Source organism: Patiria miniata, unplaced genomic scaffold (assembly GCF_015706575.1).
Source record: "Patiria miniata isolate m_02_andy unplaced genomic scaffold, ASM1570657v1 HiC_scaffold_6, whole genome shotgun sequence".
Taxonomy (NCBI): Eukaryota; Metazoa; Echinodermata; class Asteroidea; order Valvatida; family Asterinidae; genus Patiria; species Patiria miniata.
Window position 1 is genome coordinate 18349506 of NW_024037073.1, and position 27882 is coordinate 18377387.

Here is a 27882-nt window from a genome sequence, read left to right on the forward strand (position 1 = left end):
CTATCACATATTTTCCAACTCCGGAGGTGTATACCTTGCCAAAAATCGCTATGACGATTATTCCCCTAATTTGATACCGGTTGCCAACATTTTGGACCGAGGCTGATGGCCTAAACCCTCTGCCACGGCTGTGTTTGCTGAACATTAGTCCAATGGAAAGGCAGTGGCCGATTTTAAATACACAACTTCAATATTATATATTCATTATTCGTTCCTTCAGAATTCACACAGCTTTCTCCAGAAGAAACCGATTCAGACGTTTAAAAGATTGGACACATGCACATTTTTTTTTCACATTTTGACACACAAGTGACATCTTTGTGTAAAAAAGCTACAGGGTTTCAAGCAATTTCAAGTTTATTTCGACGGCAGTTATTAATACAACACTGTACACAAGTCAACAATAATGTACAGAACATAAAAGTCGGGTGTGGACAAAATTGGAAAATTAGGGCTAAAATCTGATAAAGAATCCAGCCACAAGTGTGTCGAGCAATTTACAGCAGAGAAGAATTGATCTCGATTCTAATTGTGAACATCAAGTAATAAGTTACTTCTTTTTATAGCAAACAAGACCCCAGCATCACAGAGCACTGGAAGCGGCCTTCTTGTACATGTAGGTATTTCACATTATGTACAAAAATCATGCTACATGTAATTTGACATTAGTTACATTTCAATCAAAGTAATACTTGTACATTGCCAATATCGAGACAAACGCAGCACCACGGGTGTTATTGTTTGTTTCCCAAAATAAATATTACGGCAAAATCACATCTGTATACGAAACAGATTTTCAATGCGATGAATGGTATAATGATGAAACAAATAATTTACATCGTTTTTGTAGATTAATCTGTTAACGATTTGATAAATTTATGTCTTCATTTATCTAAATATAAATATACCGCAGTAACCGCAGCAACCTAACGGTATATTGAAAAACACGGATTCAGTTTTCACAGAAAACGACCAGCAGAGGGCGGTGTTTAGAACTTCAGTGGTAGACACTGGCACACCCATTGATCTCCATAAGTAAGTAATGGAGATTACTGATGAAGATCAATGGGCATGCAATCGACCACAACATTCATATACACATGATTTACACGAGGATGGCATATGGAAGTTCAATAGACCTTTCTTTTGTTTGTAAACATTGGCACCATTTTATATGGGCTGCCGCAAGCGCATAAATTGAAACCGTGGTTGGCAACATATTTTTCCAAAAAATTCCAAAAAAAGTCCCCATAACGCCCTCAATACAAAGTAAAAAGGCATGTTTAGGAATTATGTTGTGGCTTTGTTGACAATGTTGTATTTCCATCAATCTAATAATATTTTGGTTATCTTTAATAACTCTTCTTCATCTTTGCAGTGTTGGACCTTCCATAATTTTGCAACCCGTGGTTGGCAAAAATGCAGTTTGCCAACCAAGCGTAGAACCTATTGGAATTACAATGGGGGTTCCCTTTTCGAATGGGAATAATTTCCTAAGCTGTTGCATACACAACAATTAAACCCCAGTTCTTGAAGGCCTAGTTCTCGAAGGCCTAGTAATATATGAAAATAATTTTGTATATGTAGGCCCATGAATAAAACTTTAACAAAAAACCCACTGCCAAAACAGTGGTATGTAAAATACAAGTTGGCTGTTTATGATTCAACAATGGATTGAAGTTTGATTTGCTCAAATTAACCTCAAAACTGTGCAGAGCAATTCTGCTTCACCATTTTAAAGAAATTACATCACGTATACCAAATTTTGCAGTTGAACACAATTTTTGATTCTTTTAGTAAGATGTCTGCTTGAGACTGATTGACTTCTTGTACTTTCTAAACTTTCTTAAGAATTTTTTTTGACTTTAGCACCAGGACATTTTGTTCAAGGAGCTGAACCATGGCAAGTATGTACATGTACACAGCAAATTACAATACACACAGACTTGCTTGATGATAGCAGCTATATAGCCCTTGGCTCCAAAATGAATTACTTTGAAAATGAATTACTTTGAAAATTCCAAAAATACCAGAGCTAATGTCACGCCAATTTACTGAATAAAGTTGATAAAAAGACACTTCATCTGGGAATTTTCTTGTTTAAAATATAACTGAATGCAGTAAGTTCTTTTTTGGAAATACATGTATGTGCGTAAGTTTAATTGTGATTTTTTTTTTGCCTTTAAAACTTTTTTATTACGTGAGGAATTTCAACTTTGTCATTTGTTTTTCTACTTATTTTGAAGATATGATTTTAACAATCCCAGGTACACAATTAAAAAGCACACTATCCAACAACATTGTATTGGGCCCACATGTCCTAAGAATGGGACGCAATCTTTTAGATATTTCCTATTGAACTCTTGTCTTTTGTTTTGGCTCTCTAATAATCACTACAGATTACGGTGTGGCATTTTGGCATTCCATTCAAGGAGGCAAAACAATAAGGAAACACTTAAAACAATATTGGCCTCTGTGAGGTACATCACTAAACCCCATGAGTGATTTACCAGGAACCTTCCTCACTCTTGCAAAATCCAACACCATATGTTAAACTCAACACCTAAACTGTTGGACTCTGATTATTGGTGGTGTGCCTTACCCCATTCAAAGCATGATCAGTTTACTAGTGCAGTACTCACTCCAACAGATTCCAACAAAAACATGCAGTTGGATTTTGAAGGGTTGGGGTGGTTAGGTTCTGAAAGACTTTTGGCCGATTTTCAGCCCAACAGCTTGAACCATCACAGCTACAATAAACCCTGTGCATGAGGTAGGTAATGTACACCAGGGAGTGGGCGGGCCGTCACCGCGTTATGGGGAAGCGTTTTTATTGTTAGGGAAATCAGGATTGAGTTATGGGGATTTTTGGCTGTCCCCACAGCGTCTTGGGTCCCCATACTACCATGGGACAACTCCTGGGTAGTCCCCACAGTTACGGAACAAGCTTGTGTGAACATGTCTGTGTGGACCCATGCACATCAAAGACCAAACCATTTGACAAACTCAACTAGTTATTACCAATTTGAATGGCTGAAAAGCTTAAGTGAAGTGAACAAATTTGAAGGAAGGATTACAGGGCCCAAAGCAGGAAAGAATATGGGTCATTCTATAAATTTGGGGTTCACTTTTTCCTGTACTTTTTACATCTGACTTTCTATAATTCTGATGTACTCCTTAATGCAGTCATTCTCCAAGAGTGATTATGAATAACAAACTACCTAGTGTTATAAGATGGAATTTTGCGTCGGGGTGATATCAATCAAATTAGTTTTTTTTGCCCTTCACCGACGTTTAAACACTGTATACTCAGTGTGTTACCTCCCGAGTGAAAGTTGGAAAAAATCTTATAATAGTTTATGCGGTACCCGCTGCTATGTACAACAGATTCGAACCAGCCAACCGATCCCGTTAGTATTGTTTTGAAATTCTGCCAAAAGAAAAGTTTTAAGTCACTCAGCCCTCTCTTCTTTCATTTTGAGAGCTAAACGTTTTTCTTAAAGAAACTGGTTTTATTCCACAAAACAGCAGCATTTTCGTACACCAAATACAATGACACAAGTGTGAAGGCCTGTTTATAAGGAAACATTCGCGAAATTCGCCGCAGTTGAATGCTGTTCATTTTCTGCGAAATCACAACTTGAAAACTTGCCATCAAGTCACAAGTGTGTGTTCACATTCACTTTCGCACTGACTATGAAATGGCCTTGATGCTCTTAGCAAGAGGTGCTGATGGAAAGAAAACATATGAAAAACAGAGCCTAATATATGCCTTGGTAGAGACATTAGAATTTAAGGTTCCAGCGGTAAGCACCTATACCATTTTTTTTCTTCAATGGGAACACATGCGATTTGTTACCAACATGGAAAGTGTTTACATAGTCCAGGTGTTTGTGGTACTGTGATGGAACACAAGTCGTCATAAGTTGTCAGAAGTCAATCCATGGGTAATTTAGTCCCAAATCACATCACAAGCTATTCAAATGATCTGTGACAAAGGCACTCCGTTTTTAGTGTTCACCCTACGTTACTTGTGAGTTGTGACTGGACTTGTGAAATGACTTGTGATTTTCTTATGACCGGACTTGTGATGTAATTGTGATCCATCACAAGTTCCTTGACTACAAAACTGGAAATGGATGTTCCCATGCACCCAATTTTATGCAACCTGTTCTTTTTTTTTACCTCAACCAAAGTTTGAGCCGTAGAGCGTCCACACCGTTGAGATAATACCGGAAGAGCCTTTTGTCTCGTAGAAAGCCGAGGTTCTCGTACAGTCTTAGAGCCGGCTTGTTGGTAATCTCTGTCTCTAGAACAACCTTGAATCCGGGAAGACATTGGAATGAAATCATTTGAAATGATCAAGAAGGGATAAAAGTATAGGATTTTCCAATTCTCAAACCTCAAAATCATACATGCATGTAACCAGCACTGAAAATGCCACAGGGTAGACAGCTTACTTAAAAGAGGCCTCTTACGGCATTCTTGAAATTGCACAGGCTCCAATCCTTCTTTAATTTTCAATTTTTACTTTAATTTTTCTGCTTAATTTTTTGGACTATCAAAAAAATGTATGACAAATGAAAGATAAAAACCAGATAATAGGACACAAGATTTGAAATTATATACTCTGTTCTTAAATGCCCCTCCCCCTCCCTGGGTAAAAAAAAAAGATCTTAGAACTTCTGTTTCCATTTTCCTCCCTGTCTGATAAGTGTCTGTACAGCTCCATGTATATCAGGCAAGTAAAACGGGCAAAATTTAACATAAAAAACCCTCCAAGAAAATGTAATGGGCCAATAAATTTTGCGCTGTCCAATAACGAGTGTCAAATTCCTTCATAACTTACAATGAAAAATGTGAAAAATGTGACAGTGAAAAATCTGACTGAGTATTGTCACTGATTGCCGTACCCGCTGGTCCATATGATTAAAATTGTCTATCCTCCCCCGAAAATCTCAGGAATATTTTTGTCATGATTTCTGCCCAAGTAGGCAGAAGATAATGGGATTTGAGTCCTATCCGAGTAAATCATAAGACATTGGAAAGCATCGGGCATACAGTGCTTATAATTTCCTTTTTTCATTTTTGTTCAGACAAAATGATAAATGTTTACAGTGTCTGACTCATGAGTGACGGTGCGTAATGTACATGGGTTCAAAACCCGACAGGGGAAGCATGGTGTTTGTGTTCTTTGGCAAGACACCTTACAACAATTGCCTCTCTGCACACAGGAACATAAATGGGCACCTGTGAAGGAAGAGACAACTCAGACCAGATGGCTCTGATCTCCAACTTCTCCGGAAAACAGGTCTTATGGCCTGATGAACAGGTGTGATAGGCCTAATTGTGCAGCACTTTCAGACATTGGTTTTGAATCGCTATTCATGTACATGTCTACGCACCATATTATAAATACCAAATTATTAAATCATCAGAAAACTGGCAAGTTGGTCCATATACGGGTTGGATAAAAAACCCCGAAACAGAGATATTATTGCTAATTGGAACAGAAGTAGGGCACATGTGAATCAAAGGGAGATATCCTCTGTTGGAGTTGAATCTCCTCTTTAAAATGACACCCTGATCATGTCCTTACATTCACGGTTGACTGAGCAGTGACCAATTTCATGAAAGGGTCTATATAGAGAATTGCGCCACTTTTCAATTGTTGTTTCTGTGGTGTCATTTGTCACAGAGTGAAAGGCTATCGTTGCCAATCAAGGCTGGTGGGGGGAAAAAAGAGATTTCATCATGAAAAGTGGCGCAACTCTCTAAATAGATCCTTTCATAAAATTGGTTACTGCTCAGTCAAACGTGAATGTAAGGACATGATCAGGGTGTCATTTCAAAGAGGAGATTCAACCCTAACAGAGAATATCTCCCTTTGATTCACATGTGCCCTACTTCTGTTCCAATTAGCAATAATATCTTGGTTTCGTTTTTTTTTAATCCGACCCTGTATAGAGCCTACTTGTAAGAGTTTCATTCAAGAAGTCAATGTTCCATGTCTTTCCATCACCAGAGTCTGATAATATTCTAACAAGTGAATGTACTATGTAGGAACATTGAGACATGCTTTAACAGATCCCTGATAATTTGGCTTCCACCTACAAGGAAATCAGGCATTTCCTCTTCAATACTTGATGCCAACACTTGATCTTAGGTCAGGCCAAAAAAAAAATTGCATTAAAAAAATAAGGACAGAGTACACGTGCTGCCCGACATTTCTTCAAGGCAATTCTCTAGAGAACTCTCAAGAGAATTGTTGTTGGCATTGGCAAGCGCAAAGCTGTACGCTTGTAAACTGACATGAATGTTCATTTGACAGTTTAAAGGTAGAGTACATCATTTGCAGCTATCCAAAAAGTACTGACCAAATTGTTCTTGAAAAGTTTATTTGGTTTAAAGATATTAATGGCATTAAACTCCCTGTGAAATTGTTCCTTCTGGCATGCTGTCACTTTGAAGAAAACAATAAAAGAAGGTCATTTCCAAAGATGAGTCAAGTGAGGCATTTTGGGGAATTTCCATTAGTAGTTGGTTCGTAATTGGGCAAATCCGCGAATGGGTGCACACAAGTGTTGACACAACGCATATGCGCGTAGTTGCTATTATTCGTCGGTTCAGTTCACGACATCATGTAGATCGGTTGAATGAGAATGTGTTCCGGATGGGATTTCAGGCACAATTCAAAATATGACTCAGCAACTTTTGAACTGAAATCAAGATCTTAGAATATTTTTTTTTCTAAAAATACACAGCATTCACAGAGCTAAAACTTCATCAGGTTAGTTGTTAAGCACCTGTCTTTAGATTTTGAGCACTTCTGTTGCTTCAAATGAAACAAATGCACAAACAAAAAATGATCTACTCTACATTTAAAGCACTTAGGTTATAACAGCACTTGTGAACCATTGGTTTTACACCAATCTTGTAACAATTTAGAGTGTATTATTTACCTCATCACACTCTCCCCTGACCATGGCACGGATGGCTTTCTTCACCAGACTTGAGCCTGTATTAAAAAACAAAACACCAAACAAATTAAAGCGATCCTCATTGATTTAGTTCTCATACAAAGTTTGACAGAAGAATGGCCAGTATAAATGACCATGATGTCACTGCAGTGTGCTTTGTTTAGCACTTAGTGTATTGCCAGTTAAACTTAGGAGGCCGATAGACAGACAGTGATCAGAAACAAAGCTGAGATCACTTAAAGAGAAATTGATATTTTGAGATGAAGATATGAAATGACCTTCAAATGAACCAAAAATCAGTTTTGAATACAACTGTAACGGAATTCTTGGTTGAGTTGGACAAAACAGTCCATGAATGGGGAGAAATCACATACATGTGGAGTGTGAAAACCCACACAAGCCCTTACACAGATTATACAGAATGGAAATCAATTGCAACTAATGTTGTGCATCGGGTCAGGTTGACCAGGCCAAACTGACCCGAAACATTATAGATATAAACCAAATGTGAACCGAAACCGATCTAAACTCCCCGAATCTGACCCGACTCGACCTGACAAAAATTCAACGAAAACCGATCCAAAAACCCCCGCATGTCTGGCTTGGGAAACTGTGTCCATTTTTTTTGTGCCTGAACTTACAGGCGTCACGCGAAAATCTCCATCTCTCAGTAACTGAATCATACCATGTTGACTCAAGGACTGACTCGGTGAGTCACTTGTCTCATGTGAACCAGACTGCCTGTAGGCTGGCGAAGTGAGCCGGGCAGTGCTATTGTATAGGAGTAACCCATAATGTCATATGCTAACTCCAGTCCACTGCATGACAATACTTCCAGTGAATAGCTACTCTGAATCAGTTGAATAGAATTGTGTACATTCTGTCTTAACACTGGACTGGGAATAACTTTACTAGGCTTGTCTAGTCTACAAGTTTAGGCCGAGTAAAAAAATAAATCAATTTCTCGTCGCCACCTGCTTTCTTTTTTTCCATGCCGCCTACTTTTCAATTTTATTTTTGTAATTCTTTTAAAATTCATACATTTGCAAGAGGGTAATGGCTCCTTTGGACACAATTTTGTATCAGCAACAATTTTGAGAATATTGGAGAATCCATCCCCATCTTGGAGCAAGGGCGGATCCAGAACACAATTTTTTTGGGGGGGGGGGCCAAAAAAAATTTTGTCTTGGAGGAAAAAAGAAAGAAAAGTGACCGCCTCCTTGATTTTTTTTTCAAATATGCCAGACGAGAACTACTTATTATTTTTACTCGGCCTTATAGTTCTTGTTGTCATGTCTCCATTCCAACTCTGCCAAGAAGTGTCTGTTTTTGACAGAACGCTTCACATATCTGGGTCGTTCTATAAATTTATGGTCCACTTTTTTCCTGTCCCTTCGGTTCTATAATTCTGATGCACTCCCTAAGGCCAAAAAAAAGGTCTCCGGTTTCTGGTATGTGCGCACGTCGCCGTAGCCATGCGCGTCGGCAAAATGATAAAGTTTTTTTTTCAATGAAAGATGATGTCTCAAAACCACCAAACTCACTGGTTTGACTGGAATCCTGCTGCTGCACAATTTAACGTGCTTTTAGATTGGGTTATGGTTGAGAATAAGCTTTATGTGGCCTCTCTGGACTCCCATATTTTTGCACTAAGTTTAGTTGGGCACCATTTGCAGTCAACAGCCGACATTTGAAGCAAAAAAATCATTTAAAAAAAAAAAAAAAGCCGTGTCGCCGCACCACTTTTTGGGCAAGCTCCATACCAGAAAACGGAGACTTTTTTTTTTGGGCCTAATGCAGTCATTTTCCAAGTGTAATTATGAACATAGCAGACTACCTACCCAGCAAATTTAAAAAAAATTTTGAAGTCACTCTTAATGACACTTGAATGGCAAATTAAAAAGAACCAAGGTAACAGGGACACGAAAAATGTCAACACTTTGGACCCTAAATCTATAGAATGATCCATCCGGGCTTGGTCCCCTCTGACCTCTGACCCATGGAGGGTCATGATTTGCTCTGACTTGAACCCCGGATCACACCAGACACTGTTGATGGATCCAATTGGCCCGGCAAGAACTCTCACCAATTTGAAGCTTCCTGTAGTGTTCATCCACTGCCAGCATGGCTATGTAGCCCCGTCGCGCCATCTTCTTGTGGACATCCAGCTTGCACACTATCGCCCCTACGCACTTGTCTTGGTGCATTGCCTGGGAAAGGGGGGGGGGGGGGGTGGATAGGGGGTGAAATGGAAAAAAAATGTATCTTGAAAGAGTGAATTACTATAATTCAGTGAAGGATGCCTGGCTGACATTTGAATTAATTATTCTAGAAGTGTCAGCAAAAAAAGGGAAAAAAAACCCAGGAAACAAATTCCCCTATTCAGGCTTCTCCATCATTTCTGTCCTTACAAAAACAGGATATGTGCAGATATGTACAGAAAAATGAGGCAGCAATATGTTTTTGCTCAAGAAGTAAAATCAAAGAAAAATCGTGAAGTTACCGATACATCATTGTCAATAATCTGGGATTTTATTTTTTGTTCCATATTTTTCGTGACAGGTTTGAACTGGATTCTGTATTTCATATCACTTTATTTAAAAATGTTATCAAATTTTAATGAAGTTCATGAACATTTCTCTAAATTGAGAGTTGAAACTAAAGTATTGAAGACATTACTTGGTATGTATATATACTCTATGTTAATGATCAATGATTGCATTATAGACATGTATTTATTTTTAAATTTTGTTTTATAGGGGATTTATATATTTTTGTTTGACGTTCAAGTTGAAAATGGCATGAATTTTTTTGGTCATTAACAATCCACTGTTTTTAAAATAGCTATGAGTTGCTAATTTCAAAATAGCAAATAAATTTAGAGAGATATATTCAAGTCCCATTTTTGTTTCCTTTTTACAAATAATTCAATAGTTCATTTAGACATAGACATGTTGAAATGTGTTCAAGGAAGAACCCAACAGTTGCTATGTAGGTGCAATAATTTATTATACTCCTCTTACAAAGAATTCAGAAAAATATAATGAAGAAATGACAAAAAGGATGTTTGTTCATTCACAGGACAAAAATAACACATGTTGCTAGACGTAAGTGCATATTGGAATAAACACATGATAACTTGGAAGCACAAAAGTTTTCGATTGCCGTGCCTGCTCAGCAACACGTGTTCTTTTGCCCCGTGAACAAGATGGCACATATTACTGTGAAAGTAGGTCTACTTATTGGAAGGCGAGTAGTAAAATACTTTTGGTTGTACTAGTATTATACTCACCAAAAAACAAAGTTGAGGCCAATTATGAATAAAGTAACGATACGTGTAAATTGAGTACGGCTCAGACAAATCTTTTGTGATGAGCCTCATTATGTCTGGCATCTGGACTTCCGACTTGTACGGCATAAGGGTGACTGGGTGATCATCAGGACCTGTCTCAGTCTGAATGTGTATCGTGTTGATATCGCTGTCATTGGGCGGACAGGGAGGCACTGTGTACTGGTTGTTATGGCAACCGAGAACAAAGTCAGAGAGGGAGGCTGGAAGCTCCTCTAATTCTGCATCGTCGAGATCACCAGCCACTGCTGGTCCCATGACGCCGAAGGACTGCTCCATCCCTGCAAGTAAATCAGCACACGCTGCTCCCTGCTCAGAACAGGCTGATGCCTCCGACTTGCTTTTCTCCGTTGATGACGAAAAGTCCATCTTTTGGGCATCATCACTTTCCAGGCAAATATTCTCAACCATTTTTGTCAGATCAGTTAAAGGTTCACTCATTTTCTCATCACAATTGCAGGTCACATTTCCCAAGTTGTCTCGAGATTGGCACAGGACGTTAGGATTCTTAAGTGTTTCTGATTTTACGGCCTTTGGGCTACCAACATCGTGTTCGTCAGTTTTCAGCAATGCTTCATCCACATGGCAATCACAACCATTTGTCATTCCATGGTCGGAAGCAGCTTCTGCCTCTTTGGCCATGTTCATCTTTTGCTTCATTATTTTGTTCGGTGTGTCTGTTTTTGTGTCTTTATCAACAATTTTTGCATCAGGCATGTCAGGTGTACCTAAATGACAAATTTCGTTCGTATTTTTGTCGCTGCAGGAGCAGCCTTTGGCACCAACTGTTGCAGGTCCTTTTTCACTCGAGCATTCATTCGTCGCCAAACAATTCACCACGGATTCATGATCATGACTTTCTGTGTCGTCATGATTATGTTGATTCATCTTACTCAGGCTACCTCCTCCAACTTGGCAAATGAAATTCCCCCCACTTTTCCCGTCCCCTGTACTAGAATGGTTGTCTTCTTCCGTACTTCCAACATCAGGGCCGTTCATCACATTCAGTTTCCCTGCCGGTTCACGCGGCGTCTTCACAGCGCACACGCTAACCCCACGACTGGGATCAGCCGACGGATTGCTAGTCGTTGTTGCCGTTGCTAAATCTACGCCTCCAGACCCAGACATATTTGCGGCGATTGCTTGCCAACGCTGACCTCAATTTCGACGTCCCGTTTTACTGCATTTCCACATAGGTGCAGCTTCTTTCCAAACTTCGTTTGGGTATCTGCCTCAGGCGACCCTTTGAGGAAATTCTTAGCATGCACGAATGTTAGTTAAGTTGTTCCGACATCAACCAGCATCAGCAGTGCTGGCTACCATTTTTCTGTACGCGCATGTCACTGATAATATCCCAGCAAGCCATGCGAAAGCTATAACTTCCGGGTTAAGCTCCTTGTGTTCTGTCTGTTTTGTAACTTAACCAAGTCAGCTGTCTTTACTTGTTGTTGTTTGCAACTAAACTGCAGTGCTTCTGGAAGTGTAAAGTTAGTGCCAAATAAACTAGGCAATCGGTAAGAAAAAATACTAACACGATCGAGCAGTCACCTTTAACTAACCCTGCTCCTCCGACTAAGTTAGAATTTGTTTCAGTGATGATGAAAGTTTCAGTTGTGCAAACGTAGACATGGTAGACAAGTCATGCAAGCAAGTGTTGGAGAGTTAATGATAATAACTTCAAGTTACATGTAAATGATGTAGTTTACTGGCGGAGGAAGGAACAGTTTTAATTTTATTAGTGGTCATTTAGTCCGAGTAACTTGGACCCAACTTATCGCCTTTTTTAACATTTGGACATGGTCTGGCGACTATCGCCAGACCATGTCCAAATGTTAAAAAAGGCGATAAGTTGGGTCCAAGTTACTCGGACTAGTGGTCATTGTACATTTAAAAAACCTCACTGTTAATTATATAAATACTAATGTCGATGACACTAATAAATATGAGAACATAATTTTTTCCTTCATTTAAATGATTTAGGCCCTATATGCCATTTTGAGAACTACAGATTTTACTCAATTACATGTGAACCATTCACTGAGTAAACAATTTTTATTTTTATATAATAATATGAGACCCTAATATGTTATGAAATATACACCAAATGGTAATACCAATGCTATGGCCCAAGGTTTCGGTTAAACATCTAGACTTGCGTTTGATTTTCTTACACAGAGATTTGCAACACCTTGTGTAAAGAAAGGATGACGGACAAACCTTCATTTCCAAATGCCGAGAGTCGCAAGTTGTGTTGGGCAGCCAGGGATGACTACTTCAAGTGCCTAAACAATAACAGTGGAGACGAGACGAAATGCGCACAGAAGAGACAGGGCTTTGATGAGCACTGCTCTAAGACTTGGGTGAGTGGGTGGAGCAAGGCGGATGGGGGGGGGGGGTTCTTGTGGGTATGTAGTCTATTTCAAATGAATGGTAATATCTTGAATATACCGTGATAGCACCCTTTACCGCCACAGTGGTGTGACCGCACCTGCCAGGATCAGTCAGGGAGCAGAATCAAATTCCATTCTTGGTCTAAGAAAAATGAATAGCAAGCTCAGTCCTCTTAAGGGAATTGAAGATAAGGCAGCCGCAGAGGTGTTATGAGTTTTTTTTTCTGAAGTAGGAAAAAGTAGATTGATTCAGAACTGGAGGTATTTCAAATGAGAAACACAGTCAAATTGTTTTAAAGCTAAACTTCGACCAAATCCGTTTTTGCGAGATTTGTTAAATTTCAGAAGGACTTGATTCCAATAAAAATTTCCAAAATTCGATATCATGTTTACATGTAGTATATTTGAAATGAATTAATGTGCACAGAAAAGGCAATCCAAGTTCTGTGAGTATACAGGCTCATCAATAAAACACAGAAAGGAGAAAAAAAAGTTCTGTGAGCATGTCTCAAAAAAGTAGGCGGAGCCGACTGAAATGAAAGGGTGTGTTCTTGCATAAATTAGCAACCATCTCATTTACATCAAATTGTTAAAAACCTAATTTGAAATATGTACGTCTTGCTGTTTTTGCTTCTTCAAATATTCAGATGACTGTGATCAAACAACATGTACCGTTTCATCTCTGGTATTATTTGTTATTCTTTCAGGTCAAATATTTCATCCGGAGAAGAGACTTTTTGAAGTACAAAGATGAGGTTCAGGAGAAAGGGTTTATTCCCACAGAAGATGAGGAAAAGACATAACCCACAGTTGGTAACCAAACGCAGATGGATACATCCTGTGCTTGAACTTCAGGTGTCGGAGCAAACTCGCAGACTCGCAGTCGTGGATTGTAACATCAGAACAGTGCTTATGATGAGTGTTTGTTCAATTTGGATTGGATGTGCTGCAAACAGCCTGAATCATTGAAAACAAACAAGATAATGCAAAGGATAATGCTGTCACACGTCAGGGCTGCATTCCCTTGGAAAAACAACTTGACGTCATTCTTAAACACACAATTTGTCCCTTTTTTGGAAAAGGGTAATTTAAAGTATGAGCGCATTCTAATATTTTTAAAACTCCATTTCAAATGATAGTAATGCTCTAGCATTATCATGGAACATGGACTTCACTTTTATACTGAAGTATGCAACTTGCGATAATTTCTGAATCCTGTCCAATTTATGATATTTGTTTTACACTACAGTCGATACAGATAATGTTGAAAAATTATGGTTTTGAATATTATGTCCATTAAGGAAAATTGGTGCAAAGCATTGGTGATTATTACGACCTTGAAATTGATCATCAAAAACACTAGAGGCTCTAGGCAATCTAATGAAGTGTACCATAGTCGACTGCAAATAGACTTTATGCCCAGCAGCCATCTTAGAAGGTGTTCTTTGATATTCTAATTCTGTAACAATAAATGAACCTAATTTGTATTCATGATTATCAGATCGGCACTGCCGCCCTCCTTAAGACGCCCGTAGGCGTAAGATCTATATGGCCCCTGAACATGAATATTATACTCCGTTACACTATAAGTCTAAACCATGGTTTACATGTAAATGAATATATATCAGATTTAAATGATGCTTTTGACAGTAAATAAGTTGGTCCTGGCAAAACTACAAGGCCAAAAAAAAAAAAATACTCCTGTCTCTGGTCAGCGCGCGCGTCGATTTTAACCATGCGCGTCAACCTTTTTTTCTTTCTTCAAATTAACACGGAAGCTACAACAGCGCCCTCTATTGCCTCACCTCAAATTTTTGTACCAAGGAGCACCAAGGAATGGGGAAATTGCACCAAGGCAAATGATAAAGGGCACCAAGGCAAATTATGGAGAACACCAATGTATAATGAGGGCACAAAAAAGCAAAGTACCCACCTTGTCTGTACAATTCAAGCTTAAAAAACAAACAAAAAAAACCGCGTCGCCGCATCAATTCCGGAACTTCGGTCTGACCGGAGACTGATTATTATTTTTTTTTTTGGCTTAATACTTTGTAATATGAAATAAATAAGAGTAGCTGTTAAAAGCAACCAAAACCCATGGTTTAATACACTTGTGAAGTAAATTATATTGTATTGTAGTCCGTCAATTTTTGTAATCCTTTCCCCACTTTTCTATATTATCTTAAGTGAAAAACTATGAATTTATAGTCTCATGACTTTTGAGTTTTGACTGAGTCTGAAAAAAATTAAAGAACCGTTTACTAACCTCGTTAAAATATGTACTCGTGAAATATGATTAAACATTTCTAGATCTCTTGTTGGAATGGTATGGCTGGGAAAAAAAAGAGAACTGAAAATTGTTGGCCGAAAAGTTAGGCCTATGTGCCGCCCTCTGACGACAGTTTGAGTTCGAAGTTGGTCGTTCGCTCGTACCCCCCGCCCTGCAAACAGGACGCTGGGATAGCCTGATGAATTTACGCTCTGATTGGATAGATTTTGCGTGACCTGTGAGCTGCAAGTCATCACGGCCACGACCCTGCAAGTTTGAAACTCTTTCATTCCCATTCATAAATGTGTATTTTCGTTGGAAACCGTAATAATGTCGGAAAATCTACAAAACTTATCTGTTTTGTAAATTTTGAATTCCCATCACTTGCTCCAGTCCATGTATGGACAGATTTGTTGATTAATTAGGCAAGACCCCGCCTCTTGACCTCCTAGATTTTGACCAATCAGCGGGCGCTTTCTATATCGGGTCTTCGGTCATTCAGCCGTTGCGCGTCATAAGATAAAAAAAACTGTTTACGGCACTCTGTATCATGTTACGCAAATGCGCGCCCGGCCGGCTGTTGTTGTATTACAAAACACTGTATTCGAATTGACAAAATCACAGTTTAGTCCTGATTTGGGAATGAAATGACGTCACGATTTTTCCGATTGGCTTGCGCGCGGCTTGCATAAATCTGCATGTCTAGACATATCAGACGTTTCAGGAGTTGGCTCCGTGGATAACGGGTGATACTCAGACTTCACTTGCTCGGGCTCCGTTTCGAATTCACGAAGGGCCAAATTGCATAATGCTCAAAATGTGTCCACATGGTCCACAATGAAAAACAAATAACATCCGGTACAGAATGTGTACATTTCTATGAGAAGGTTTTCGGATAGCATTTGCGCTAACCGCGGTCTTAAACAGCGGTCTTAAACAGCTGCAGCCGGATGTCTTTATACATAGGTCATGATAAATTACCCAGAATGCCACCCACACTTTCTTTACAAGATACTGTGAAGCTCATCAGCGTGTCCCAGCGCCCTGTTTGCAAGGCGGGGGCGGGGGGGGGGGGGGACGAGCGAAAGTTCAATTGTCGATGCTGTATTTGTGAGATGTTGGAGGTCGGTTATTTCAAGGGGAAAACATGAGTATAAATAAAGGATAACGTATACGACATTGCACCTACAAATAGATCCAAGTTGAAAGTTGTGTCGACGTGTACGTCTGTGGGTACATACGAAGTGTTGATGATTGGAGACAACATTAGAGAAATGATAATAGGATGCTCATCTTACGCTGTAAGCAATGTGAAGGGCACACCTGCGCTACATGCGCTCCCATGATTATTGCTAGAAACTCCCACACGACTGTTCTGTGTATAACTGAACAGCGTTCCCGCCACTTTGTACATCGAGGTCTACGTTGCCATTTTGATGACGGCGTTTGTTTGTACTTTTGTTTGCTGAACGGTGCCCCATATCGTCGACTTTGAACTGATATGGACATTCTTGGTCGAACATTTTTGTACAGTGACCCATGACACTCGAATGTAGAATTTTGGCGAATTTGAGCCACCTTACATTTTGAGCATGAAATATAGGCCTACCATGCAGCCGCTATAAAGAAACCAATGTTTTTACCATTGAAAACTTATCGAGATGTGTAGCCACTCAATCTTGAACTAATTTTTGTATATACATGTAGTAAACTTAGGCCCTATTGATATAAAGTTCATTGGCCAATGACAAGTTCATTTTTTCGCAATTCGCTATAGCAGAAATATACTGGATTCATATGAACGCGGCGTATACTTTCGCAAGTTTGTTTGATGCTACTGAGGTATAACAGTTAGTATAATAGCCATTTTGATAGATTTTGTATAAGGCTTAATTATGCGCTATGACACTCGAGCTGTAATTCAGCCATCTCAGGAGCATGTTTTGTTTCACATGCAGTTCCCACCAACGAGATTGTTATTATCGCCATCTTCACTTTCTATCATCATCATCAATCTCATCGTTGCGATCACATTCACACTTCTATCGGTATCATATCACCGTGAGATGATGCTTTCGATTTTGCACGAAAATGTAAGAGTCGTCGACAACTCGAACCGGATGAGTTGTCAGGCCCGCTAGCCTAGCGCCTCGCCGTCGCCGCCATTGCTTTCGCTCACTCGCTACTCTGCCGACGACCGGCGGAAACACGAAAGCACACTGCGCCGGATCATTATGTGCAGAGCAGGATTTGCGCGGACACGCGGCGACATCTAACCTTTCCCGGTCGAACTCATAAGAATACCATCAGCTCGGCTGCATCACCGGTGATGCACCACACAACGCTGCACAGCGCGTTATACTCGTTACTCCCCATGCAGTGTACATCAATGCCAGTATACTGTGAAGGTTAGCTGATGTACAGAACTGATGCTGAGTTGTTCTTGGAGAATCATTTATGATAGACCCATACTATTATTAGAATCTCCAACACCAACAAAAGAGCACGAGTTTTGGCCTGTGCGTGTTCTTGACAGCTTGACAGGTACGTACAATTCTCATCAGGGTTATCAAAACAAAGTATGTTGTATTTCAGTGCGATGCAATTAATTGCGGCAGCCATTTACTGAAGGTATCAGTGTTGCGGTCTTCTAGCCTTGTAGTACTGACTATTCCAAAAAGTAATATCAAGTGCTTGCGTCAGATGGACTATAGTGAATTGCGTCTGCTGTCTCCTGAAGATAGCAATACACGTATGGTTGGTTTAGATGTTGTAGACACGACCACAAGTACTGTCTCTGGTATTTACTTCAAAATGGATAGTCGCTTATATCAGTCTAGATATAGTCGTCTTATATGGTCATTCATTGGTCTATGGTGTTATACGAAATAAAATGCTCTGTAAGCGTACACTAGCATCAGTATAGAACATTTCTCTCTCAGTCTCATCTCATTGTGGTTCCGTCGCGAGTATCACACCACCACATCAAAAACCAACGTTGACCCTTCACTCGCACGGAGAATGCATTTTCAATTTTGGGTTGATTTTCTAATAAATTCCTCAAGGCTTGGAGAGTTCACAACTGATCACGAAGCAGGCAGTTTGTTCCATAGTCCGACAGTGGCTGAGAAAAAAATCCTCTGTGGTTCTTGAAATTGGTTTACTCCATGTTTTTCCTGCAGTAGTAGAAAGACGGGGAATTGGTTATAAAGAATATTCAATTTTTGGTAATCTTACTATGGTAACTATAGTAACAGCAATTTTAGACTTATAAATATGTCTCCCAGGTTTCGGATTATCCCAATTGATCCCAATTTAACATGAATGTGGGCAGAAGGATATTATGTAATTGCATCTTCATGTATAAGAACATATTATAGGTATATTTGCTCTCTGTTAAAATGCTCTCTGTTAAAATGCTCTCCCTAATGTAAGAGAGTAAGAAACCACTCGAAAAGAGTTGTCGCCATGTGGCTCTTTAAAAAGAGTGGGATCGAGTTTCACTGTTAATTAATTAAAGTAGTTCTTCGCTATGGGTCATCTAAAAGATGAACTTTCCCTCTTTAAAAGAACCATGTTGGACAATTCTTTTCGAGTGGTTAAGTTCACTCTCTTACATGTAGACAGCGATCGAATATCATTATAATCTCGTCCCGTTTTATGTGATTTTGTTTTATGTGATTAAGTTGCAGTCGATCACCATAATTTTTTTCATCAAAGCGTTTATAGGGACACCATCATGAGAAAAACATTCTCACCATGATGATGAAATATATTGAGATCGAATAATTATGAACACGTACGTACAGCCCGAGCTCACGAGCCTTGAGATTGAACACTAATGGGCAGTGACTATAGTAATGGTGCAGAATTTGAATTGAATTTATTTTCTGACATCGACCCAAAAAATAAACCGAACCTTTTTTTAATAACAGAACGAACTCCTCTTCTCACACTCGCTGGGTTACTATCCGCCATGTATTTTTTGTTCCCTACGGCTGTTATCGACTGAATTTGACACGGGGTCGCGCGTGTGTGTCTATGGGAATGCTATTAGGTGTCAAGCAATTAACTGATAAAAGAGAACAGCGCTGTAGAAATACGTGTGGATAGATAATTCAATTGTATGCGCACATGGATGTAGCTGCATAATTGCCAAGGACATGTCACACAATAACAATTTTGATTCATTTAAAAAATCGAATCGTTTACGTCGAATGTTTGATAATATAATTACAATTCCAATCACATGAGAATTTAGTAGTTGTACGATATATTAATTCTGTATGATGTACATGTATGCTTTTGCATACATCACAATGATGGCAAAAAGCTGTGTGTTTGTTGGGTTGCCGTACATTATGCAGAAAATGTGCATGACTAATTTTGATTTGGCGCAAAGGACGCAAAGTGAACCAACATATAGGCCTAATTATTACCGACATTATCCGCAAATTATTATGTCATTCATAACACTATTGTTCAGTACCGACTACCGATAATTTAGATGTACAGTGATCCTTCCTATTAACGTTCTACGTAGATATTTTAATTGAGTTAACCTGGGGAAAATTATCGTCTGGATATCCTTTTCATTTATTTTCTTGGGAGAAATAGAGTTATATTGTTTGCCAAAGCTTGTCACTGTCGTGAAAAGAAAGTCAGCACTGTCAATTAAAATCAAATTATGAAAGGTTTGACATTTGATAATTGAAAAACGGGACTTTTTTTCGCTCCCCAGAACAACCGTACAAAACACGCATCAGTAGCATTGAAGTCACGTCGGAGAATAAGTAGCTTGTGCAGCCACGCATAATAATATCGTGTAGACTAAGGCAGGTCAGAGAAGTGGAAAATCAAATAAAGCCCAGTCAATTACATTTACGAGAAATGAAAAGTACGGTTGTCATGAAAGGACACATCGCAGAATAAATTTCTTACGTCACCCACAAAACTATAGAGAGACCAGTTAATATCAACCATTAATTTAAGCTTAATCGGATTTATTGCGCTAATGAGATTTTTTTCTGTGCTTTGCACGTGGCAGATTGGTGCTTAGTTAGGCAATGGAGACCTTTGTATCGGACATAATTATAGTGATCACGTGTTTCCAGAGTTGTCGAATCATTTCACTGAGTGTCTTACCTAAAGCACTCCCCAACCTCGTCTCCTGGGGTTACTTTATTTTCAACCTCGTTTCCAATAGAAACCCCTGGGTGGGAAACTTGCTTCCTGTATCCTGATTCGATGCAGCAAAGCCGGTAATCATGATTTTGGTGTACTTGGTGTTTTTATTTCCAACGTGTATTACATATTTTAACGTGCATTGTGAATTATTACGGTCACTCCACCTCAACAACAATCCCCCTTTTCCATTTTTCATATAAATGTAATATGTAATGTGACGCTGAATGTTGCTGGATGAGATTGTTACATTTTAAATTTGAAGAAAATCGTGTTTCGGATCTCTGCCACCACGGATTGATTCCGTTTTTACCCCAGGCACCACATACAGAAACAAACACCGATTTAAAGTACAGCAAGGCACCAGACTATTCTTAATTTGCTCAGTAATGCAAATAATCCAATACCAGGCTGAGCGAGCAGGTAATGGCGGAAGCGTACTGCTCGACACCATAGGAACGAAGTTGATTCCTAATAGTGGACCAGCCAAAGTGGAATTTTACACTTTCGACGGCATTTTTTTTTCGGTAATAGCAGGCAAGTGTCCGATCATTCAGTCATATGGGATGGGGAAGAAAATGTAGGTGGATGCCGTCCTTAATTTTGACCCTACATATGCCTAATTTGCATAAATCGATAATAACTGCCGTGTAATATATATATTTTGGTGATCCTACCTACACATCTTTACTTCGGTAACATTTTCTAAAGCATACAAGTGACTGAATAATTATGAGGACATAGTAACGATCCAAAATGGCTACTATTATACCCTAAAGTTGCTTCACATGCTTTAGAAAATGTTACTGAATTAAGGATGTGTTAAGTAGAATCACAATAATAAACTTTTCAGAAAATACAAATATATACCCAAATATGGAGATAAATATATTTACACAGCGAATTAACGATTTATGCAAGCTAGGGCCAAAACTAAGAGTAGCATCCACCCACATCTTGTTATGGTTCAATCTAGCATGGATGCCAGCCATTACCAAAAACTGCCGTGACCTTTTTTTCTGGAGGACTTTTCCACATTTGGCCGGCCTACTATAACCGTTTTCTTGACTGTTGATTGGAGGTGTTGTAGTCGAGTAACTTGTAATGAATCATAAGTCACCACGTGTCCATCACAGATTAAGTCATCCAGTCCCACTAGCTACATATGTATAAATGTGATAAAGGCATTCCTTTGTTCATAACACATCAAATTGTTACTTGTAACGGGCCTTGTGAGTTGACTTCTTAATTCAGATTTACATGAGATTACTCCCAGACTGGGGGGAGGGGGGGGGGGTGTTTTTCGATGGTGGGGGGGGGGGGTAGTTTTTCGCCGGCCCGGGGAGGGGGGGGGGAGGGAGAGGCCTCCCCACCCCTAAATCCGCCAGTGCTCAACTACAACTTTGTTGATTGGATAATAATAAGCATTTTTGTCTCCTACAGCATCTCAAAAGACCATCAGAAACAAGCCAAACCCACGACAATGACAGCAGCAGCGGAAAAGTGCGTCTCCAGAGCCGAGCGTCCTCCCATGCCAGAACCGACGGCCAATGCCGACGGTGAGCCGGACCTCCAGCCCCCATCAGCCAAGGAGGAAAAGACCACTAGCATGCGTGTCATCACTGCTGTGCTGGTGGGACTGGCCCTTCCCCACTTCGTGCTCGGGGGGATCTGCTCGGCTGCTGGTATCGTCCTCTTTGGCCAGTCGCCAATCTGGCTGGCCTACACCGTGGCGCCCATCTGGAGTGGCAGTTGTGTAAGTGTAATCAGTGACTTGAATCCCGATACCTTATGGTGTTAAATTGACACCATAATGAAAATAATTTATATTTATTATGCATATAAATTAACAATCAGGATTAATCCTTTTCATACTCGATATCATTTCGTATTATTTGTTCTCGGCATTTGAAGAATTTCAACAGATACATTCAGATCAAAAATAGCTCAAACATTCAGTTTCAGGTTTGATAAAGCTCTTTAGTTTCTGGATTATGAGTGCAGTTGTAAAAATTCAAATTACAATAATAACTTTATTTTTTTTAAAGGGAAGATACAACATTTGCAAACATCAAAAAACGAAATGATCACTTTATCACGAAATACCTTACTGGATTGTTAGGGAATTACAGTCTGAACCATCCTGTGAAATCGTAGTTCCTGGTGTGCTGACATTTTCAAGAAAATTGTATTTTTCCAACACTGGTCGGCCGACCAGCGTTGGAGAAAACTGGCTTTTTTTCAAAAACTGCTCCTAGTTTTTTAAATTTAGTTATTCCGCATTTTCTTTGCAATTGACCACATACCTGTGAAGGAGTACAAGCCTGCTAGACTGATTCTTTGACCTTACAATTCCCCAAGGTCTAGAATTGCTCTGTTTCATCGTAAGGGGGTCAGGGAACCAGACTACAAGAACATGATTGGGTTTCTTGGTTTTTCCAGTATCTACAAAACTGCCCAAAACCTGAAAACACGTCAGTTTAACAATATTTGCTATCACAAACTAATCCTCTAAATCCATTTCTTTCTGAAAATTGCAGCAAAAGCAAATGTTGTACATTCCCTTTAAATGAACCCTACCCTTCGAATATATGGACTAATAATGGGCCGTTATCTTCCCGAGACTATACGCTTAAAATGTTCTGAGATAATATTCTACAAGCCTATTCGAGGACAATTATTGATTAAAGATAAATTCAAGATGTCCAAAATTATAGCACGTAGGGTGCACGGATTTTAAAAGCGTAATTTCTTAATACCTTTCTGATGATGCTGTTTCACAATATACACTTAAAATTAAGTTACCAAATGCAAAAGCGAGTGGGAATACTATATTTCGCCGACAGTGATTATAGGGTTCATGACATGAATTTTTCTGAGGAACATATTTTGTGCAACTTTCTACTCCTCATAAAATGTGTGAAAACTATTTTGGTTAATATTTTTCAAAAGTGCACTTCTTTAAATATGTAAACATTTCCATGCTTTTCTGGACAACAATAAGAGCTGTTGCTGTGATATCACTACAGGAAGACATTTTTCAGTTTAGGGGTTTTCTGTTCAAATTTTGAACCCAACAAATGTGCTCATTGAAAACATTTGTGAGAAAAATTTGCTTAATGGCTTACTGCCACAACGACGAATCACCAAAGAAAAGAAAATGTATATATGAAATATATACATTTGATATGTGAAATAGCTGTAACATTAAGGTTTCATGCCTGAAATGAGATCACACTTTTGCTCATGCATATGTAAATTTGTATTAACATAAAAATTAAACTGCACCAAAATACCCTTGAAAATGTCAAAACGAAAATTGAAATTAAGGTTAAATATGACACAAATGTGTCTTTTTATTTCCCCGTGTCTTATTCTTGGAGAAGGTTGTGCAAAGAGAACTTTTCTGTTTTTTCATCACACTTTGAAATTTGATATGGGACGTGTGAAAAAGGAACATGATTGCAAAAAAGGTGTAAAAATTTCCATGCGGATTACATCGCATCCCATTGTCCACATCGACGGTATACAGCCATGTGCGTCGCCAGGATTTTTTTCTCAGGGATGCAAAACATACTTTCCCCCAAAAATTCCTGTATTTCTCAACATATTCTCGATTTATCAGTTTTAGAGGGGGGCAGGGACATTTCCCCCCCCCCCTCCAACCCATTAAATTTACACCAATATGACTCGCGCCTCTTTTTCTTTTCTTTTTTTCCCTTTCTTTTTTTTGTTTTGTTTTTGTTTTTGGCTTTTCCGGGGGGGGGGGGGCAAGCGCCCCCTTGCCCCCCCCCTCGCGACGCCCATCATGTATACAGCTGCAACAGCCTAAAACGACATTTTGCTATAGAGTCGCACAAAATGTAACTTATTGATGAACTCTATTATTACCCCGGCAGTGCAATAAATATTTGATTGGTTTTCGCGAACCATATAAGTTCGCGATGACACACTGGATTAGATATAAATAGGTGAAAAGGGTTCATGTGCACTCTTAATGATGCATGCACTTTCAAACTGTTAAACTAAACTCACATCTCATTTTGTTGCGATTTTGTATGATGTAATGAGCTACATGTGTATTATTTAAACGGATGTATTTCACACTGTGTAACATTTTTAATTGCCTTCAATTTCTTGTTGGGGTATCAATTTTGTCAAAGGCGAACGCTTTTCTTCCCACTTCCCGAAGACCTGCTAATTAAGAAGGGAACAAACTGGGCCACAAAAACAGTGACGGCAAATTTCAAAAACAGCAGTGACAGAGAAATTAGGCCATACAAAATACAAGGACCATTTTCTAAAAGCATTAAAATATGTTTTGATTGATAATAATTGTAGGTTGTTGTATGTGGTGGATTTGGCATCGCTTCAGCGAAGAGCAAGACTGCGTACGGGGTAAGTCGTTTCACCATTGTATACTTTTGAAACTTCAATTTAGAAATACCAAAGCATTGGTATTAATTGTCAAGCTTGACTCGATTGCGTATGCGTTTGGACACGGACGGAAATGGAGGAATAAGCCTGCAGCCTGATTGTTAAATTGTAATGACTTACCTTCTTTTTTTCCGACGGACAAAAACTAGACCAATGAATGCTCCACTCACTGCTTTATTGCCTTCGAGGGATTTATTCTGCATTCTGAGATTTCTGTCAGACAAGTGTTTCCTTAATCCATATTCAAAAATGCTTTCATGTCGCGTCAGATGCTCATTATCATCGAATTATTACGCCACACCTGACTTGGGACATAAACGCGTGTTATTCCTTCGGGATATTATTTTTGTACGATGAACGCTAACGTAGGAGCTTAAAGCTACTCACAATGATTCCTAAACACCTACGGACCTTTCCACAAGACTGCAGGAGGAGGGACTCCAAAATAGTCTTTCAGGATCTACTTTTATAAGTTCAAAATTTTGATGACATTATTAGTTACGTACAGAAGGAATTATTTGCATATACATGTACAATTATCTTTAAATGATAAATGATTGTTTTGAAACGGAGTCTTGATCTAATGTTGTAAAACAACCACAACAGGAAAAAAAACAGATATTGTTCGCATTTTGGAGCTCTTATATCCCGTGTATACACCGGTGTGTACCTGTCGACGCGTTTTTGATGTAACCGGTCCTTGCACGCCGTACAAACACACTGACACCACGCACTGGTCGTCCCACCATGTTGAATGTGGACGGAAACATCGTCCTAAAGTATAGGAATTATTTAAACATGATACATTTAAACACTTTGTTTGTAATTTTCGTTTAATCAACATATTTATACATTCAAAAGGTATATGGCCTATGTTCTACATGTTCACTGTTATGGCGGAAGTTGGTGACTTCATTTGGAATCAGATTATGTTGAGATAATGGTGCCAAATTCTGAATAAGAGACGCCCTTTGAAGGTTGGAATGTGAAAAAGGTGCGCTAAAATTCGTCCTGTTATCTCCTCGACAGATTCTGTGCTTCACTGCTTCCTCGGTGGTCAGCCTGATCGCCTGCATCGTCAGCATCCAGCTGCTTCGCCTGGGCCTGGTCAACCACACCACGGACGGTCAGACCTTCATGAAGGACTCCATGGACTCTCTGGTCATGGTGGCGCTGTCTACCACGGCAGTAGCCTGCGCCTTCAGCGTGCTGTCGGCCATTGCGAGCAGCCTGATCGCCTGGCAGCTCAAGAAGGAGCAGAAGATAAGGGGCAGGCGGCGGGTCTTGTCCAAGGAGGAGATGATTGCAGAGAGACAAAAACAACTCAAACAGGTAAGGAGACTAGTAGAATGGCCACGTTTGAAAGAATGAGGGCACTCTACTTTTCTTGACAAAAAGTAGAAATATTACACTTTTTTCGAAGCAATTTAGCAAGTTTACTTCAATCTAAAAAGTATATTCTTCCCTTACTCTTCACCTCCATTGTTCTGTCCCCTCTTTAATCCCTCGTGGTTTGTCCCCATTTTACACGCCCCGCTTTGTGCGTCATGGACAGAAACAAAGAATAACGGTATGCGCAGTTACCTGCAGAAATTGATGCTACAGGCCACATTGCATGCAGGAAGATGCGGATTTGTATAGACATTTTCAATTGTGCTTTAAATTTGAGCACTAATCATTCTGCGCCTCTTGTGCAACTTCTTTTACAGCAAAAAGAACAAGAAAAGAAAGTGCTGGATCGGATTGAGAAGGAGCGAACTCGAGCTGGAAGGTACCACAGGATTTGAAAGGAAAAGGAGATTATATCAGCCCCGGTAAACATTTCTACTAGATTAAAAAACGGGCCCTGTTGACAATAATAGTAGGTATTTATTTAACAACTGGTAATGGAGGTTTGAAATCGATAGAGAAGAGCATTCCACGGTACATGTATTCCATAACAAAATGGCTGAAATAAAAATAGATTTACAAGAGCTTCAAGTTCCTGATCTGTATTTATCATAGTACATGTACATGTATGTTAAAAATTATCTCATACACTCTTGTCCAGAAAATGGTTCCGTCTTTGAAGGTACGGTTTTCAAACTCATTTCAGATATCAAAAAAACACATTGTAAATAATTCTTTTGACATTTTGTAAAAAGTTGATGTATTTGTGAGACTCAGTCTAAAAATATAGACACTTAAACGTGCAGACTTGTTGTAAAGTACATGTAGTTAAACAAGCAGATTAAGTATACTTGATAAAGGAGATAGTTTTATAATTGTACACAGAACATTGAAATCATGGCTGAAGACTTAAAGAAATTATTCAATTATTCCAGTAATACCTATATAATTAAAACCATATTTTATAAGGGTAGCCCTCCCAGTTAACACTAATGAACAGGAACCCTCACTACAATTATAAACATGCAATGCGGCTAGTGTGTAATGTGCTTACGTTAAAACCCCAACCTCGTCCCAAGGCTTTCTTTATTTTCAACCTCGTTTCCAATAGTAACGTACCGTACGTACACACCTTCCCAAAAAATAATCCTTTCCTTTCCAATTTGCTCATATTAATATGAAATGTGATACTGCATAACTCACGATGCAACGAATTTATTCTGTTTTCACCAGGCATCAGACTATTCCTCATTTGCATACGTATCCACAATTGTTGGATATGCAAATGATCCAATACCAGGGCGTGTTTTCGAGACCGTGACCAGAAACATATGTTTTGGCTTTGGTCATTGGTTGAGCGTTTTCGTGACTTCGGTTGGCTGGAGTGACGTCACTGCTCCGACCAAAACCGAACAAAGGCCAAGGGTCGGTTTCGGAGTACATTTCAAGATGTCGGAAAGGTAAATACACGACATAAATTTTAACAAAACAGTGTTGGGAAAAATAGGCTTGTAATATACGTACATCGTAAGTTTGTGCATTTTAAGTGGCCTGTAATAAAATGTTTATATAAGAATGGCCATCCCATTTACACCCTCCTCCATGATTGTTTACAACTTGTTGACACTGTTTTCGGTCCAGCGACCAGCGTTTTTGTGTGCATGTGCAAACATGTTTCTGGTTATCCATTTGACGTCACAAACATTTTTTTTTTGGTCACGGTCGCGAAAATACGCCCCAAGGTGGGAGAGCAGGTAGTGGTGGGAGCGTTCTGCTTGACACATACACTGGGAAAGAGGTTTTAAAACCCGTATTGTATTCTGATGTTTATAATTACGTTCGTTTTGTTTTTTAAAATGCTTTATTGCTCAAAATCGGCATGTA

At 39.3% G+C, this 27882-nt stretch overlaps 3 protein-coding genes across 3 annotated transcripts; 2 read left to right on the forward strand and 1 right to left on the reverse strand.

Moving 5' to 3' along the window:
• Positions 1 to 4174: 4174 nt before the first annotated feature.
• On the reverse strand, positions 4175 to 11673 carry LOC119743019. Its single transcript, XM_038219328.1, has 4 exons — positions 10273 to 11673; positions 9067 to 9190; positions 6963 to 7018; positions 4175 to 4319 (listed from the first exon to the last, which is right to left on the reverse strand). Exons 1-4 carry the CDS (start codon positions 11455 to 11457, stop codon positions 4182 to 4184), a joined length of 1503 nt encoding a protein of 500 aa, XP_038075256.1. The 5' UTR covers positions 11458 to 11673; the 3' UTR covers positions 4175 to 4181.
• A 60-nt stretch (positions 11674 to 11733) lies between these two features.
• On the forward strand, positions 11734 to 14216 carry LOC119743299 (cytochrome c oxidase assembly factor 6 homolog). The gene is made up of 3 exons (XM_038219702.1): positions 11734 to 11843; positions 12505 to 12689; positions 13427 to 14216. The coding sequence occupies exons 2-3, from the start codon at positions 12534 to 12536 to the stop codon at positions 13520 to 13522; spliced, it is 252 nt and encodes an 83-aa protein (XP_038075630.1). The 5' UTR covers positions 11734 to 11843; positions 12505 to 12533; the 3' UTR covers positions 13523 to 14216.
• A 2896-nt stretch (positions 14217 to 17112) lies between these two features.
• On the forward strand, positions 17113 to 27871 carry LOC119742981 (transmembrane protein 196-like). Its single transcript, XM_038219272.1, has 5 exons — positions 17113 to 17532; positions 21616 to 21928; positions 24514 to 24570; positions 25639 to 25941; positions 26319 to 27871. The coding sequence occupies exons 2-5, from the start codon at positions 21656 to 21658 to the stop codon at positions 26394 to 26396; spliced, it is 711 nt and encodes a 236-aa protein (XP_038075200.1). The 5' UTR covers positions 17113 to 17532; positions 21616 to 21655; the 3' UTR covers positions 26397 to 27871.
• The last annotated feature ends 11 nt before the right edge of the window (positions 27872 to 27882 follow it).